General features: G+C 39.6%; 1 protein-coding gene across 1 annotated transcript in view; it reads left to right on the top strand.

The window, feature by feature from the left end:
- DIP2A (disco interacting protein 2 homolog A) overlaps positions 1–18,404 on the top strand; it is a 128,797-nt gene that overhangs the window by 61,601 nt on the left and 48,792 nt on the right. The window contains exons 6-14 of the mRNA XM_014949205.1: positions 3,778–4,020; positions 10,560–10,688; positions 11,463–11,582; positions 13,578–13,775; positions 15,051–15,142; positions 15,390–15,500; positions 16,029–16,152; positions 16,442–16,551; positions 16,983–17,085. Of these exons, the coding sequence (XP_014804691.1) occupies positions 3,778–4,020; positions 10,560–10,688; positions 11,463–11,582; positions 13,578–13,775; positions 15,051–15,142; positions 15,390–15,500; positions 16,029–16,152; positions 16,442–16,551; positions 16,983–17,085 (1,230 nt within the window). The remainder of the gene's footprint in view (positions 1–3,777; positions 4,021–10,559; positions 10,689–11,462; positions 11,583–13,577; positions 13,776–15,050; positions 15,143–15,389; positions 15,501–16,028; positions 16,153–16,441; positions 16,552–16,982; positions 17,086–18,404) is intronic.

Below are 18,404 nucleotides of genomic sequence, written 5' to 3'. Positions count from 1 at the left end.
GAATATGATTTTTAATATTTTAATATGGCTTGTGCACTCAGAGGACTATGTGAAGGGATGTCTCTAAAGAATACCCAAGAGGAAGTTGAAAGCTTATGGGTAGGAACTAAAGACTGAGGCAACAAGGGGAATCTTGTGGTTGGTGTCTACCACTGGCCACCTGATTAAGAGGAGCCTACTGATAAAGCCAGCGTACCCAAGCTACAGGAGGCATCCTGCTCAAAGGCTCTCGTCCTGCTGGGGGATTTCAGCCACCCAAACATCTGCTGGAATAGTAAGAGGGTGAGCTGCAGACAATCCAGGAGCTTCCTGGAGTGCCTTGATGATAACTTCCTGGTGGAGTTCACAGTCCTATGGGTCCCGGAACAGACAAGGAGTGTAGTCAGGACCCTGAATTTTAGGAAAGCACACCTCCAGCTCTTCAAGGAGTTAGTCAAAAAGGACCCCCTGGAAAACAGTCCTCGGGGACAAGGGGGCAGAAAAGAGCTGGCACATCTTTAAGGATGCTTTCCATAGAGCACCAGAGATCTCAATCCCCAGGTGCAAGAAATCAAGCAAGAAAGGGAAGAGACCAGCATGGCTGAGTTGGTACCTGCTGGTCAAACTGAAAGGCAAGAAGGAACCGCCCAGGCAGTTCAGGCAGGACCAGGCATCCTGGCAAAAGTATAGGGATGCTGCCCGGTTATGTAGGGATGAGGTCAGGAAGGTCAAGGCGCGGCTGGACCCGGACCTGGCGAGGGATGCTAAGAATGACAAGAAGGGCTTCTACAGGTATGGCAACCGGAGAAGGAAGGTTAAAGACAGCATGCCTCCCCTGACGAGCAAGAATGGCAAATTGGTATTGACAGGCAAGGAGAAGGCTGAGGTTTGCAAGAACTTTTTTGCCTTGGTCTTCGCTGCCAGCCTCTCTCCTCACACTTCCTGAGTTGAAGGACCACGCAAAACCAGGGGTGATGAGAATGAGGAACCATCCACCGTAGGAGAAGAGCAGGTTTGAGACCTTCTGAGGAGCCTGAAGGGACATAAGTCTATGGAACCTGACGAAATCCACCCTTGGGTCTGGAGGGAGCTGGCGGATGAAGTTGCTAAGCCGCTTTCCATTATATTTGAAAAGTCATGGCAGTCCGATGAAGGTCCCGCTGACTGGAAAAGGGGAAACATAACCCCCATTTTCAAAAAGGGGAAAAAAGGAAGACCTGGGAAACTACAGGCCGGTCAGTCTCACCTCTGTGTTCGCCAAGATCATGGAGCTAATCCTCCTGGAATCTCTGCTAATGCCCTTGGAAGATAAGGACTTGATTGGTGACAGCCAACATGGCTTCACCAAGGGCAAGTCATGCTGAAAAGCTTGGTGGCCTTCTAAGTTGGTAGATAAGGGCAGGGTAACAGACATCATCTAGCTGGACTTAGGCAAAGCGTTTGACACTGTCCCAAAAAACATAGTGGTCTTGAAATTGGAGACACATGGATTTGATGGGTGGCACACTCAGTGGATGAGGAACTGGCTAGATGGCCACACTCAAAGGGTTGCGGTCAATGGCTCAAAGTCGAAGCGGAAACCAGTCACGACTGGTGTTCCTCATGGGTCACTACTGGGACCCGTGCTGTTGAACATCTTTGTCAGAGACATGGACAGTGGGATAGAGTGCACCCTCAGCAACTTTGCTGATGACACCAAGCTGTGTGGTGTGATCAACACGCTGGAGGGAAGGGATGCCTTCCCAAGGGACCTTGACAGGCTTGAGAGTTGGGCCCATGCAAACCTCATGAAGTTCAACAAGGCCAAGTGCAAGATCCTGCACATGGGTCATGACAATCCCAGGCATAAATACGGGTTGGGTGGAGAATGGATTGAGAGCAGCCATCAGGAGAAGAACTTGGGGGTTTTGGTAGACAAGAAGCTCACGTGAGCAGGCAATGTGTGCTGGCAGCCCAGAAAGCAAGCTGCATCCTGGGCTGCATCAAGAGAAGTGTGGCCAGCAGGTCAAGGGAGGTGATTCTGCCCCTCTGCTCTGGTGAGACCCCAGCTGGAGTACTGTGTCCAGCTCTGGAGTCCTCAGCATAGGAAGGACATGGACCTGTTGGAACGAGCCCAGCGAAGCGCCACAAAGATGATCAGAGGGCTGGAGCACCCATGCTATGAGGACAGGCTGAGAGAGTTGGGGTTGTTCAGCCTGGAGAAGAGAAGGCCCTGGGGAGACCTTACAGCAGCCTTCCAGTACCAGCCTTCCAGGGGGCCCTACGGGAGAGCTGGGGAGGGACTCTTCTATCAGGAAGTGGTGCGACAGGACAAGGAGTAATGGCTTCAAACTGAAAGAGGGGAGATTTAGATTAGATTTTAGGATGAAATTAATTCTTTACTGTGAGGGTTTTGAAGCACTGGAACAGTTTGCCCAAGGAAGCTGTGGCTGCCCCAACCCTGGAGGTGTTCAAGACCAGCTTGGATGGGGCTTTGAGCAACCTGGTCTAGTGGGAGGTCCGTGCCCAGGGCAGGGGGGTTGGAACTTGATGATCTTTAAGGTCCCTTCCAACGCAAACCATTCTATGATTTCTATGATTTCTTCCAACGCAAACCCATCTTTGATTTCTATTATTTAAAAAAAAAAAAAAAAAAAAGCCAAAATTAAGGTTGCAAAATTTCTGATGTAACCCACCCCACTATCACCCAGAGTTTCAGTGTCTGGAACGGACTCTGGACTATAGTAATGTCCACCCTATCAGAAGCTGATTTTATCTCCTGCTGACTTCTATATTGGTCTGGCCATTATGTATGACTTAAAACTGCTCCTCACAAACTGACTTGATATGAACTTTGTCAGTAGTGTGGGTACTGTATTGTTTTAGGAGCTTGCCTTTAATTTCCTGGCGGAAAGTAGGGAGGGGCATATAAAGGATCAAATTCTTAAAATGCAGCAGTCTTTTTATGAGGGTAAGATTTTTTTCTTGTAATAAAAGTTTCTGGTTTTCACTCAAAATCAACAGGGATATATATTCATGTTATTTAGAAAGACCTTTTTATTTGTTGTTGAACGGGTAATAAATGTGGAAAGATTGTGTGGCAAAGGGGAACTTCTGGGAAGTTAAAATAACTGAATGTTATCGGACTTCTAACAGCAACAAATATACATCTAGAATGAAAAGGTGCTTTACTAAGCATTTCTATGTAGTACTCATTGATACCAGTTTTTGTGGATAAAATACATGCTTTTTAATTCCTTCACATCATTCTTAAATTAATGAAATTACTCTTTCATTGAACTCATAGCCTGTTTTTACAGCTTTTTTTAGTAATTAGCTCTCAAAAAATTGTCAAAAGAATGGAAAAGTGAAGAATTTTGTCCCCTCAGAATTAGATGAAATTACCCAACAAAAAACGTGATGAAATTTATTCATGTGGGATGAGATCCAGTTTACCTGTTCAGATCAGAAATACTCTTTCAGCGGAATGGGTATGGTATGCTCACTGAGAATGGTTAGTGAAGGCACTAGTAGGTCCCTTAGGTAGAAGCCTTTTTTGAGTCTTATGTCATTCCAAATACAGGAGGTAAATAAAACTTTGTTTCAAGTGTGTTCTAGCTGTAATGTGTGGAAGTTGTTGCATTAACCTGAAAAATGGCAATGAGCCAAAGTTGTGCATTTGAATATACCATTTGCTTAATACATGCATCTCATGTGTAACACATGAGAACATTATGTGAAGAACATGGAAAAACTTCATGTGCCCGTCTGTTGGGTCATTTCCACATTACATGCCTGTCATCGTTATTTTAATCACAGACACATCGTCAGCATCAGAAGATGAGGGCTCGTTACGTCAGCAAGGGCGGATCACCTCCACTCCGTTCCAGAGCCATTCCAACGTAGAGCCCTGGCTTAACCGGGTTATTCAGGGCTCCTCCACCTCATCCTCTGCATCCTCCACCTCATCTCATCCAGGAGGGAAACCTGCTGCTGCTTCCAATGCTACTGCCACCGCTCCTGCCACTGTGCTTGCAGATCTCATGGCACACATCCAGCTAGGTCAGTAAAGAACTCCCTGTGTGGTTGCAATAAAATCAAATTAAAAATTCCAAAGCAGGGTTAAACACAAAAGTCTTCACCGGAAGATATCTGTAAATAGCCTTAAAATGTACCATCCAGAGACCAGGTATGTATGATAGATAAGTATTTAATTTCAACCAAACCAGTTGTTCATGAGATCTGAATATGCATTCTTCTTGGTAAAATGCTTGATTTATCAAGAAACTAAGGTTCAATTTTACTGGATTCAAAAGCAGAATTTCAAAGGGATCATATTTTTGGTGCATGCTTTCCCATCTGCATGTTATTTACCCTAGGTAATATCAGGTTAGGGATTTCAAAGGTGACTCAATTGGTAAACACCCAAAACACTAGAAAATCATCCAGAATCTTTTGGAAAGTTATGAAATCAGACATACCGACAAAGCTAGAATTCAAGCTCAAATATGGGGGTTTTTTTCCCTTTAATTAAAATTTAAGTCACAAATAGTCTTTTATTGTGCAACTAGAGTGAAGATATAGTAGTACTGGTAACCCAAAATGTAAATGTAAGTTTTGTCTCAGTCTCTGTAACGTTGAAGGTCCAGAACTTCAGGTGACTTTTTTTTGTCCTATAATGCAGAGCACTAGTCTTCTGCTTTTGGAAGAATTGGTAGGTAGGAAGAAAGGCAGTCTCTTCCACCGTGGAAATAAATTTTGCAATGTTTTTGTACACTGCAATAGAGATTGATAGTGAATTTATGTGTGTGCAACAGGTCTACACTAATGTTAAACGAAGTTAAAGGACCTAGAGGAGAAACAGTAACTTTGTATTTAAAATATTTTTTTCCCCAAAGTAACTTAGAAAAGTGAAATGAGGAATTATGTTTGTATTTCACCTATGGGCTACATCATGAAGTTTTTGGGCTTCTGGTAATACGCTGTAGGCATCATGTATATTGTTCCTTGACATTTCAGGTTTTGGCAGTTTTAGTGCTTTACTTACCTGACTTTTTTTTTTTTTTTATCTGTGACTCTATGCCTAAATACACTATACAGACAATTTTTTCTATTTCATTGCAGAGAACAGATGGGGGCACATGAGGAAAACACATTGAAATGCTTTGGATTTAAGGCTTCTGTATACTTAGAGATGGCAATTAACACAATACTTTAAGGCACTAATATATTTTGCAAATACATGTTCATTTAGCTGGTCTGGTGTTACCTTCAAATTTTGTTGAAAGCCCAGTCATGTATTCTTTAGACTTCTCTGTTTAGATGGTACAAACAGTTCACTTGAGTGCGAGGCAGATATTCATGAGAGGGTTGATTCTCTGCTATTTGCTGGTTTACCCTGTGAGTTCATTCTGCTTTATACTAGGTATGGGACATCCACCTTAGTTTATAATAGCCATGGGCTTCAAAATGCAACAATGCTTGGGGTTTGTGACCAGGAGTTTTACTTCACATTCCTAAAGCACATTATGAAACAGAGAAAGGAGTATGAACAAGCTAGAGACACTCTGAAAGAGGATCCACTGGATCTTCTGTGTGGCTTAGGTGCTGACAGAAACAGGGATTGACTCGTTATGCCGCAAGTGACATCCCAGTTTTCACAGTGCAGGCAGTTTTCTGAAGCTGAGATGGAAAAATGTATTAGCTTGCTTTGTGTTCTGGAAGGCTCTTCAGATGTTCAGAGAGTCTGGGAAGGGTTATCTGTCTCTTTCCTGCTTGCCTTTGCTCCCTCTTCCACTTTGTATAGTGATCCCTTTTTTGTGGAAGCTAGTATGGAGAAGAATTCTGATATCTAAGCTTTTACAAAGGAAAACTGTTTTCCCCAAGCCTGCCTAGTGCTGTTGCCTTAGAAGGCTACTGCATGCTGAAATGTTGGGGTTTGGTTTGTGTCTTACAGAGCAGTGGGCAGCATTTGGCTTTGTTCATTTTTCTGCACTTCATCAGTACTTCATCCACAAACAAAAATATTTGCCTTTTCAGTTAACTTCTGTGGCTTGATTGCTAGTGAACTATTTCCTGTTTGTACAAAACATTGCCTTTAAAGAAATCTAAATTTTCATCTTCCCGTTTTGAAGCTAATTTATAATGAGAAGTTTGCAATATTTTTTTTTACTTAGTGGATAAGAAAGATGGAATGTGTCTACACCTTGCTTTGAGGGCATTCTGGATTTCACATATGGATTTATAGCAATCATATTTAACTCCTTAAAATTAGCAAGTAAACTTGGAACGTTAGCCATAATTGCGTGTGTGATTGCTTAAATTCTTCATATAGCTGTAAAAACTTGCAAGATATGCAAAACGTAACAGCATCCTATTATGGCTAGTATTTCAGGCCACATAAATACACATCAAATTTTACAACCTATCCATCGGGACTATGTAATCATCAAAACTGTAAGCAAAATCAAGGCCTTATTAACATTTCAAAGTCTGGCATTTAAGCAGCTAAATCTTGGACTGCATGCAGTGGAGTGGTGTGAAATTTCATTAATGGGAAATAAATATGCAATTGGAGTATCTATCAGGAAGAAAGCTGAGAGATTATTAAGATGTGATCTACTAGAAGTATTTAGAAAGGTAAAATTTCCAGTGCCTTTGACAAAAAATTAAATATCTTTTTGCATAAGAATAATATTCATCATTTCTGAAATGCTTGCCATATTCCATCAATTTTCATTTCTAGCTTGGTAACATTGATGCATGTCCAATAACAATTCAATTGTGACATTTTTCATGCTTGTTTATAGACTTCCTTGCTGAAAAGAATATGAAAACTTACTCAGTTCTCACATTGCAAAATTTTTGATTATCGATAAATACTAGTATACTTTCAGAAAGGGCCCCTTTGATTTGTCATAGAGCATAACGAAGAGTTTATTTTCTCAGTTAATGTAAATGTGCTGACATCAGTAATATAAAAGGCATCTTGCATATTTTAAATAGTATGCCTTACTAAAATATGTTGACTATGTACTGAATAACTATTCACAATTTTGAAATGTTGGAGAATTTAAATTTAGCAGATTGTTCCCTTGCAGCTCATCATCTCCAGCTTGCATTTCTAATGATGAGATCATACTAAATTCCCAAACAATTGACTGTAGCATTGGACGTACAAGGTTAGAGTATTTAATAAAGTCAGATAGGAATATGCATTATTTTTAAGCTGTTTGTCTTTCACCTATAAAAGCAAGAACAACATCTACATGTTTTGGGGGCTTTCTTTTCTTTTAGTGTAATAGTTTCTTTAAAACAAATAAGGCTAGCAGTGTGTCTAGGTTTTTTACAAGGTTACCATCTCAGCTGTGGAGTATTTCCTAACTTAGGTCTTGTTAGAGTAACTGGAAAAATGGATTATTATGGTGTTTGACCCATTACTTAAAAGTACAATTCTTTTTCTTAAGGGGAAATAGGGTTATAAATTTAGGTGTTTTAAACCGTTGCAGCTCTGTAAGCAGTTTTACAGGAGCTATAAGAGTGAAGGGAAGCAGTTTCAGAGAGTTTACTGAAGAGGAAATGTAAGAATGAAGTAGTGGCTTATGGATCCTATTTTGTGTTCTGGCTGGATTGGTGCACCTATTTTTTTTTTTCTTCTTTTTTTTAAATTGTTCTAATATAATTTAATAAACTTCTCTTAAATGTCTTCCATACATAGCTATTTTTTGTGCTTGTTTTCAGTTAGGAATAATTGTTAATGCATTTTTTTTTTTCTTTTCTGAAGCTTCTCATTTTTGTTTGATTTCTTTGACCTGTTCCCAAGCGCTCGGCTCTTCCAGCGACGTTCCCAAAGAGCTTCGTCCTTATGTTATTTTCTGAGCATCTAATTGCAGAGCTTTTGTGTTTCAAGTGCATGTGTATGGAAGATTGCTTTGTCCCAGCAGGAATATGCATGGTAGAACCTGCATCCATTCGGTGTTTCAATGTCTGTACTTCATGCGGGGCTTCTCAGCCATAAGTGCACCAATTCCCGTGGTGTCTGTCATTCTCTCTTGTCCTCTGTCTTCATGGTTGTATTTGTGCCTATGTGTGTGCATCACTTCGAGTGGACATTTTGAATCACCTTAATGTGTACCCTTGACAACTTTGTCTGTAGGAATGCCATTTTGGGCCATTCCACTGATGAAGCCACACTGCAGATACATACCTAATTGTCGTTCTTGCTGGTGTTTTCAAGGAGTGGAAGCTTTAGACATTGATAGTCACTGCAGGGTCTGTACTTTTAGAAGTATGGACTTATGGACTAATACTGCAGTATGGGAACCAGTACATTTGTCTCTGTGTCTTTTTCTGTGATTAGTTTGTGTGCTGCATGAAGTCTGTGTTTGGGGATTTTGGTAAAGCAAAGGAAAAAAAAAACAACCAAAAGCAACTCAAAAAATACACAGAACACAGTGAAAGCATTTCAATTTAGTCTGAATACATGGGTATATGCCCATGTATTCTATTCTATACGCCCTGTAAAGTGCTTATATGGATTAATTTTTACACATAGTTATCACCTTCTCTTGTTACTGATTCTAAGCTCAGGTGTTTGTCAGACACATTAAGTAACACTTTGTCCTTGCCCACATGAAAGGAATTTGTGGTCTTTGCTTAGTTCCCAGCAAGACATGCAATGAAAAATTGGCATTGCAATGGTGGCCATTGGAAAATATAGGAATGGATTTAATTTTTTTTTATTTTGGGGATCCCTCTATAAAACTGCTTAGTACTGCACTGGTATTGGCTGTACTGTACTGGCATGTACGTCTGCTCTGGAAATCTGTGAAGAGAGCTATGAGCACTTTGAGCTTCCTCAAAATGGGTAGGGTAATATATGTATTTCACAGCACTGCCTAGACCTCCTACAGGAGAGCTGGGGAGGGACTCTTTGTCAGGGAGTGCAGTGACAGGACAAGGGGTAAGGGTTTTAAATCGGAAGAGGGGAGATTCAGATTAGATATCAGGAAGAAATTTTTTACTATGAGGGTGGTGAGACACTGGAACAGGTTGCCCAGAGAAGCTGTGGATGCCCCAACCCTGGAGGTGTTCAAGACCAGCTTGGATGGGGCTTGGAGCAACCTGGTCTGGTGGGACGTGTCCCTGCCCAGGGCAGGGGGGTTGGAACTCAATGATCTTTAAGGTCCCTTCCAACCCAAACCATTCTATGGTTCTGTGATCCAAGGGGTGTCACAGCAGAGCTGCGTGACCCCAAGCAGCTCCTCCAGCACAGTGCAGCACTGTGTTCTTAAGCTCCTTCCTGTTGCACTCCTATTTTTACTTACTAGGATTCTGAATATTTCAGGCCTCCAATTCTTGTTTTATCTTGTTTGAACACTTCACCCATATACTGCCATTTCCTAACCTGTGATTTCATTCAAAACCATTCCATAATCTAGGTCACAGTTTTGGAATGTCAATATTCCCTAACTGTTGTTCTGCAGCACAGAAACATGGTGCAGTTCCAAGCAAAGTAGGCGTTTGACTCAAGGTTGTTACAAGATGGTTTTCAAGCCCCTGTTGAGTGTATGAGGATTTGAGAAATGCCTTGCTTTCTCTGTGTGAATATACATTATATATAAAAAAAAAATAAGTATTTATTGCTTGTAGCACACACCATTAAAATGAAACAGCATATTGTGTCCAGCCACAAATGACCACCTCATGCCTCGGAAAACCCTGTGCTAAATTTTTCTGTTGTGAGCAGTATGTGTGTATAATGTTGATGTCTACACCACAGCTTTTTTTGAGTGTTACAAGCATTTCAGTTGTTTCAATTCATAGATGCCCTAATGAAGAGTAGTATACTGTGTCTGTACAACATAAACAAGAACCTTTTACCTGCAGTATTGTTGTGAGACTGTTAAAAACAGGTGGTAAGAAAAGCTGTTAAAGGAAAACCATGACTGGTCTTACAAACTGTAGGTGACAGTTAAGTCAACAGTTACTTTCCCCTGAGGAGGTCTCTTATTTCTCTGTATCCATCCTCAAGATGTGTTCAGACCTAAGTGTGCTATCTTTGCCACCTTAAATCTTAATCTGTGTTTCTCAGCAAAAGTCTTCCTCTTACAGCTTGCAGAGTGTAAATAAGTGCTTCATGTTATCTTGGGGCAAGAATTCTCTTCTACACTTTAGGCTTTTGTCCCTTTCTCTTTCTGTGGGACTTAGACAGTCGTTCCAGTTTTGTGGTGAGACTCTGGGTGCCTGTATTTCTTTTGAGAGTTGTGAGACAGCCTTTCTTTGTAGACTTGTCCTGTTTACTAATAATGAATCTCCTTGCTTTCACCTTGAAGTGATGGACTGACTCACAGCTCTCTTTATTTGTCAGAAATTGTTTGAATCCATTTGAAAGTTGGAATAGCTCCTCTTCACCCTGGAGAGACATGGTGGTTCCTTTCAGGATTCCCCCTGTATCTAGAAGATTTTGGCTACAGTTTGATTAATCAGAGTTTCATTGAAAACACATGAGAGAATAGCAAGAATGCTCTAAGAAGCAACTTTGCATATATTGCTTCTTAGGATGACTGATGAGCTTCTGTGTCTGTCTTCCATTTCTACAGAGAACCACTCTGCACCTCCAGATGTAACCACTGGCCTGGTGGAACATTTGCATCATGAACATCCACAGGTAGCATCAGTGCGAGGAGTTCCCAGAGGCTACAACAGCAGCATTTTGGAAACTGCAGATGGTGATTGTATTATAAACCTCCTACCTTTCAATCTATGTCCCTTTTTCTGAATAAGTGAATGCAGAAGAGAACTTAATACCCATTGAGTGCTATGTGCCTGCCCCTTCCAAAGCTTTACATAGGAGAGGAAGCTGTACTGCATTTCCCATTTCTGCTGGTGGGAGCCATGACCCCATTTCTGTGTATTTCTGTAGTAAAAGGCAACGTAAACCCTCTAGTCACACATTTTAATTTTACATAGCCTCAGAGGTTTAAATTTCAATAAATACAAATAAACACATTTATATTTAATTTGAAATAAATATATCACACATACAAATGAAAATCAGTATTTGACATGGGTTTGTGTTGTGATTATTTTTTGCTAGCCCTGCAAAGTATTGAAAGATTTGCTTATTTTTCCCAAGCATTCTCAGACTTTCAAAACTGAATAAATATTAAGATGTAGTAAATAAATAGACTCTTGAAGAAAAGAACATTCTTCAGGTTTGTATTTGAATCTTATGTAGTCAGCAGTCTGAAAAGCTAAATTATAATGTGAGAAGGTATATGCCAAGTAGCTAGGGAATAGCATTGTTTTAAAACAAAAAAAGCCATGGTTGAAACTGTTAAACTAATTAAAGCTTGGGTCTTTTCCAAACAAGTTGCTCATCTTGAATAACTCTTCCACCTGAAAGCTGCACTGAGCATAGAGTGATGTCAGCAATGTGGCAGCATGTGTTTTAGTGTATGTATATTAATATATGGTAAGTAATATTTTTTTTTGTTTGGCAGGTGTGCCAGTGAATAGCAGAGTGTCCTCTAAAATTCAGCAGCTTCTGAATACCTTGAAACGACCAAAGCGCCCGCCTTTGAAAGAGTTTTTTGTTGATGATTTTGAAGAACTGCTAGAAGGTTAATTTTCTTTCAAATACATTTTTCACTCTCTGTAAGTGGTTCACAAAAGAACTGACACATCTTAGCAAGAGTTTCCTTTTTCTGTTCCCAGTAGAAAACAAATCATGGTGGAGTTGTTTCATTGGAAAGAAAAAGGTCATATACTATCACAAGTGAAACAATCTTCAATTCAACTCTTCTACGCAGTGTACTTGTTCTCTTCCTTCCTCCCTCACTTCAGAAACTTTTCTGATTCAGCCCAGTTTGGACCAGTGCGATGAGCTAGTGAATACTAAAGGCAATGGTTTAGAGATACTTGGAGAAATTCTGTTGACATCTTTGTTAAAAACTTCATTGGTGCATCCGGAAATTGTCATGTTTCATGATGGTCCCACGCTCGCTTTGACTCAGATTCTAAACTAAATTGTGGTAAGCAGCGAATTTGTAGAGGGTACTCTTTGGAGTAAGCCAGGGTGTCGCCTAAGTGTAACTGGTGGTGCAGTGGACCTCTGGAAGATTCTGGCCAACCTCCTGTTCAGAGCAAGCCTAACTAGATCAGACTGCTCAGGGCCATGTCCAGTCCTGTTCTCCAAACATGGAGATTCCATGGCCTCTCTGGCCACTCACATTCAAGCTGCTTGTCTACAAGCACCCCCGCATCCTGCTCTGAAAAGCTGCTTTGTAGCTGGTCAGTGCTCAAATACAGTTAGATGAAAAAAGTTACATCCTAGTAACTGGAGTTTATTATGATAATATTGTTTGCATGCATGTTAATATCCTCGTCTTGAAATCCAGAAACTTTCATTATTTTAGAGGTTCAGACGAGTTAAATGCAGTGTGTAATATGTCTTGACTGTGCACTGCATAAAAGGATAGTGCTTTTACATTCTTATAGATACTGCTCAGCTAAAGAATACTATTTTCTTCTCTATGTGCGTGTCTACGTGGAAATAAAAGCATCCTTAACGAATGTAGAAGTTGCTTAGCAATATGTAGCTGCCTTTAAAACCAGCTACCTCAGCTAATTTTGGAGAATGGTTTTTGTTTTGTTCTCTTAGTCCTAAAGATTAAATGAAAATTTTGTTCTCTGTGACATTTTTGAGGAGCTGCTACTAGATTCTCTGTGTTATCTGTTTGATACTTTAAGTTATAATGTGATTGCAGTTCTAGTCTTTGAAGATTTTTCAAGCAGACTTTTGTTGAGGTGCGTGTATGTCATTGTGGAGAGTGGAGAACATCGCTTTGAACTTTTAATTTTAGTTATGCATAGATTGAGTGTTAGCTAAAGACAACCATGACTTTGTTTTTGTTAACTAAGATCAAGATATTTCACCTTTTTGAGGAGGTTGGAGCAGGATTTTAACAGCAGGGTACTCAGAAAGAAAATGGCATACAAACCATGCAGTGTTCCACAGTTGAGAGAAATGATCTGGAAACCAAACAAAATATTCTGCGAGTAGTACAATTTCAGTTGTAGATAATCTATACCAGGAGTTTTTAATCTGATTTTTTTTTCAAAAAAATAATATTTAAAATATTTATTTTATTTATTAAAATATATATTTTAAAAAATATATATTTTTACAGAAGCATAGTCTCATTCTTCATCACCTGTTAAGAATTTGGTGCAGCAAAAATAAACTGTCACTGAAGCCATTCTCTCTGATAACACTTCTTGATCTGCTCTAGACTTTCATATAAATAGATATGCAGAACAAACAGCAGAAAATAAATCTTTCCAAAGTAGAGAAAAAGAATGAACTAGGGATTCAAATTCTGTTCCAGTGGCCGGGTCCTTTGAATAATGGGGAAACAGAACTCCAAAGTGATGGTAATTATTTTTTTTGTGAAGACAACAGATGATTAGCATAGCATCATCATAAGGCAGAGGAGAAGGTAATGATAGTTGTGAGGAAGAGGAAAGTGAGAACAGTTCATAGAATAGTCTATTAAGTGTTCCTTGAACATTTTGTAAGGATTGACATTTGACATTTTACTGTGCTCTCTTTTTAGTGCAACAGCCTGACCCAAATCAACCAAAGCCTGAAGGAAATCAAATGAATGTACTGAAAGGTGAACCCTTAGGTGTGGTAACCAACTGGCCACCTTCTCTGCTGGCTGCCCTGCAGCGCTGGGGAACTACCCAGCCGAAAGCCCCATGTCTGACGGCCTTGGATACAACTGGGAAAGCTATTTATACGCTTACATATGGTAGGAAGAATTAGGCATTCTTTGTGCAATGAACAATTTGCTTTTATTTAAGAGGCACTGCGCTCATGATAGATGCTTTGAGATTGCTATTCAAATACAAATTATGAATTCATTCCATTAGAAAAGTTTTTTTAAAGTTAATGAAGGGAAAATGTATAGGGTATTGATTTTTTTACAAGTGGCTATTTGTAAACTTCAAACAATAGTGGGTTTTTTTCCTTAAAAGAACACTAAAAATAGCCTCGTGTAAAATAGGAGGAAGAAACAGATGACTAATAGTGCACCATTCAAATACAAAACTTCAGCATGTTCTTGAGTATCCTTATAGAGAAGACTTGTACTTCAGGAGCATACTAAGGATGTTCTTGTGAGAAGCGAAACTTGCCTGTATCAATAAACTAAAAGTATTATAGTAATTGCATTTTTGGAAGACACTTATGTTCCTCAGGACGCTCATTGTATAGTATGTTAGAATGTTAACATTTCTTGTTCGCATTCGTAAAGATGAATTATGCTTACAGGAAATGTAACTGAGTAGCTGCATTAATTTCATTACTTTGCAGTGGAGCTTTGAGAGTTGTTTAGAGTATCATGTTTAGTTTTACATTTAAATAAGAGAAAAAGACAAACTTTAAGAAGCAGCCAAGCTCCAAACTGTACTTAACTCTTTGCTGACTGCACTGAATTTAAAGAACTGGACATTTGATGTATAAATTAAAAATTGATTTTTATATTGTGTCAAATAAGTAGTTAGATTGTTGTCTTTGTATTTAACAGCTTGCAATAGTTTTTTGTTCTGAATTATTGAGAGCTGTGTAGATCACTCTGAGCACTGGAGAGATAGAAACAGAGGAAGCACCGAGACGGATATCATGGCATTTATTCCTACCCTTTGTTTCTAAAATTTCAGTTAATTTTTTGTCCAGTTTAGGATTTTTCTTTTTATCCCAAGCAGTTTGCTTTCTCAAAGAGCCCTTAGGAAGGAATCTTGTTAAGTGCCTTTTGGAAGTGCAGTTAGAGATTGCATCAACCAGACTACCTCTGTGTGTGTGTACATATACACTGAAACATCGGGAGAACGCAGTATGTTTGAGAGGTGGCATTGCTTTCACAACAGTAATGTTCTCTTTTTCCACAACTACTTGCTCATGTTCCTATTGACGCTGTTCTAATAACAACCAACTCGCCTTGGTTGTAATTGGCAATGAGATTTGCCAATTAAATGTTAGATTTTTAGTCTGTAGTTTTTAATTTCTGTATTTTTTTTTTATTTAGGCAAGCTGTGGAGTCGAAGCTTGAAGTTAGCGTATACCCTACTAAACAAGCTAGTCACTAAAAATGCACCTCTGCTGAAGCCTGGAGACCGGGTAGGCTTCTGTTTGAAATGGTCCCTATGGATAAAAAATACAGCAAGGAGCAGCATTAGCTAAAGAAAGCCTTATAATGTACTGTGACTTGTAATAGTATATTATCACAATATGTAGTATTTTTGTTCCTACCTTAAATGTGAACCCGAGCATTGTTGTGAAGATTTTTTCCCACGTATTAAAAAGCAGCCCTCCCCTCCAAAACAACAACAAAAAATTTTCTTGTTATTTTAATGTATTTTTGTAGGTAGCTCTCGTATTTCCTAATAGTGATCCTGTTATGTTTATGGTGGCATTTTATGGATGTCTCCTGGCAGAACTTATTCCTGTCCCAATAGAAGTTCCACTAACAAGAAAGGTAGGCAAATACATTCAACATTTTTATGGTTTCATAAATAAAGTTGGGGGGATGTCTAAATCTTATAGTCCTTATATAGAACCCCTCAGTGCTTGCACTTCTGAAAGCAGTATGCTGCATCATCTGAACTACTCAGTGCACATTATATGCTTGGAAAGTGTTTAATATTTAGTTAGGGAAGCGGGGAAATAGTATGGAGCTAATAAGCTAACTGTTTTAGTATATATAACTCTAGAAATTATTTTAATTTATTATTTTTTAAAAGATGTGTGAAAGTGTTTCTCAAAATATAACACAGAAATCCTGTCTTCTTACTGCTAAATCTTGCTTAATTTGCACTAAGCAAAACGAAGCCTTTTAAGCATAGACCTAAGTCTTTTGTCTTCCATAAAAGGTCTTACGGGCTAGAAGTTTGTTTTTTCCTGTGATATAAATTGGCTTAATATTTTTCTAAACATGGAAAAGGTACAGTGAACTGTACAAAAGCTTCATTGTTTGTATGTTTACTATAACATTGTTTCTCTGTAGGATGCTGGCAGCCAGCAGATTGGATTTCTTTTGGGCAGCTGTGGAGTGACACTGGCTTTAACCACTGATGCCTGTCAAAAAGGCCTTCCTAAAGCTCAGACTGGCGAGGTGGTTACATTCAAAGGTATGCTTTTAAGGTACTCAAATTTCTTTATAGGATAAAGAGCGGGGGCATCCATTGTTGCTATTAAACAGCAATCTTTGAATTTGCTTGCACACTTCTAGCTTACATATGAAGAAGAACTGCCATAGAAAGAACCGCCGTCTTTGTAAAGGCAGTGCTTAGTGCTGCATCTTCCTGTCAGGGTGGCGATCCTGCAGCTTTTCCTTGCCTCTGTTGTTGTCCCTGAATACCAGGGAAAAAATACGATTTCTGCAACTGTAATGACAGTAACTTTTCTTTTTCTTTGAAGGCTGGCCTCGTCTCATTTGGTTTGTGATTGATGGGAAGCATCTGGCAAAACCAACTAAGGACTGGCATCCACAAGTACGGGATGCCAGTGCTGAGATTGCTTACATTGAGGTGATCTAGTATAATATACCGAACTTATGGTTATTCTATTGTAGTTTGTCACAGCGTGTTTTTTTCCTTTAATCTCTTGATGCAGTAAAATAGATGACTATAATATTTTTAACAGGGGAACATGATTGTTTCCCCCAAGGTTGCCAGGCAAGCTCTCATTTGAGTGGTTGTGCTGAATCAGATTAAAGATTGAGTATAATTGACATTTTTGGATCCCTGGGACAATTGGTTTAATTGGAGTAGAGAAACAGTCAGATTTCATATGATAATTAGTGTATTCTCTGAACATAAATGTATGTTTACCTCTACCTTTTTGATTTTTTTTTAAAAACTCTCTTCATTTTTATAATAAAATATTATTTCAGTTCACTACTGTAAATTTTCTAGATTTTGTTGTTAATCTAATGCTTGTGTAAACTCTCTATTTTCAGTACAAAACAAGTAAAGAGGGCAGCACAGTGGGCATTACTATATCTCATGCTTCCATGCTGGCACATTGTCATGCATTGACTCAGGCATGTGGTTATTCAGAAGGTAAGTTAGATTGGTACAACTTTAAAATTATACTCATAGCTTTGAATATTCAGACAATTTGTTTTGCAAAATCATGTTTACTGTCTTAAAAGAACGTCAAATTAGCAGTAGTAGCTTTAACTGCAAAATGAGAGACAAACATCCTCATTCGTAGTTGATGTGATATGTGAAGGACAGTAAGAAGCCACTTATGGAATCATAATGTGTATTAAAAATTCTTAAACCTAACAGCCTTATTTCTTTTATTCAAGGGTTTGGATTTTTCAGTCTTAATAAATTTCTTAGTCAGTGGTAAGAGCTATACTGATTTTTCATCCTCTTGAAAACAGCTTTGCTACAAATTGGTATTGCCGTCTCTAGTGCATTTTGAACTAGAAGTTAGATGAACTTTATGAAGTCATAAGGTGAGATGCCCACATGCAGAGTTAGAGGAACCCTGCCATCAGAAATTGAGGGAACTTTCTTAGACTAATCCTACAGGCCATTTGAGCAGCTTGGGTCTCTTTGAAGAGCTTTGGATGCTGCCAGTTTTGGTGTATGAGCCCTGAGCTACACAGCTAGTTACTGGCCTCCAACTAGACTTTGTGCCACCAGTCACCACCCTCTGGGCCTGGATGTTCAGCCAGTTTTCAGTTGACCTCCCTGTCTGCTCATCCAGCCCATACTTCATCAGCTTCTCTGTGACGATCATACAGAGTCTGTCATAAGGTGCTGTGAAACTGCTGGCTGCTCTCTCTAGTAAATCCAGTTCTCTGCAGTTCACTTTTCCTGAAGGGTTAAAAGTAATGAGGATATGAAAGATTCACATTTCATAGAATCATAGAACGGTAAGAGGTAGGAGGGACCTTAAAGGTCATCAAGTTCCAACCCCTCTGCCATGGGCAGGGACACCTTCCGCTAGACCAGGTTGCTCAAAGCCCCATCCAACCTTCCCTTCAAGGGATGGGATATCCACAACTTGCAGTGTCTCACCACTCTCAGAATAAAGAATTTCTTCCTAATATCTAATCTAAATCTACTCACTTTCAGTTTCACTACATTCACTGATACAGAGCCCCTCCGCTTCTTTATTGTAGGCTCCCTTCAGATACTGGAAGGCTGCCATAAGATCTCCCCGGGGCCTTCTCTTCTCCAGGCTGAACAACCCCAACTCTCTCAGCCTGTCCTTGTAGCATAGGTGCTCCAGCCCTCTGATCATCTTTGTGTCCTTCCTCTGGACTCGTTCCAACAGATCCATGTCTTTCTTATGTTGGGGGCAGAGTAGAGGAGCAGAATCACCTCCCTTGACTTGCTGGCCACACTTTGCTTAGTGCTGCATC

The sequence above is a fragment of the Calidris pugnax genome, unplaced genomic scaffold (genome assembly GCF_001431845.1).
Source record: "Calidris pugnax isolate Ruff unplaced genomic scaffold, ASM143184v1 scaffold75, whole genome shotgun sequence".
Lineage (NCBI taxonomy): Eukaryota > Metazoa > Chordata > Aves > Charadriiformes > Scolopacidae > Calidris > Calidris pugnax.
Note: the sequence above shows the minus strand (reverse complement) of the source record. Positions and strands in the feature narration are given on the sequence as shown.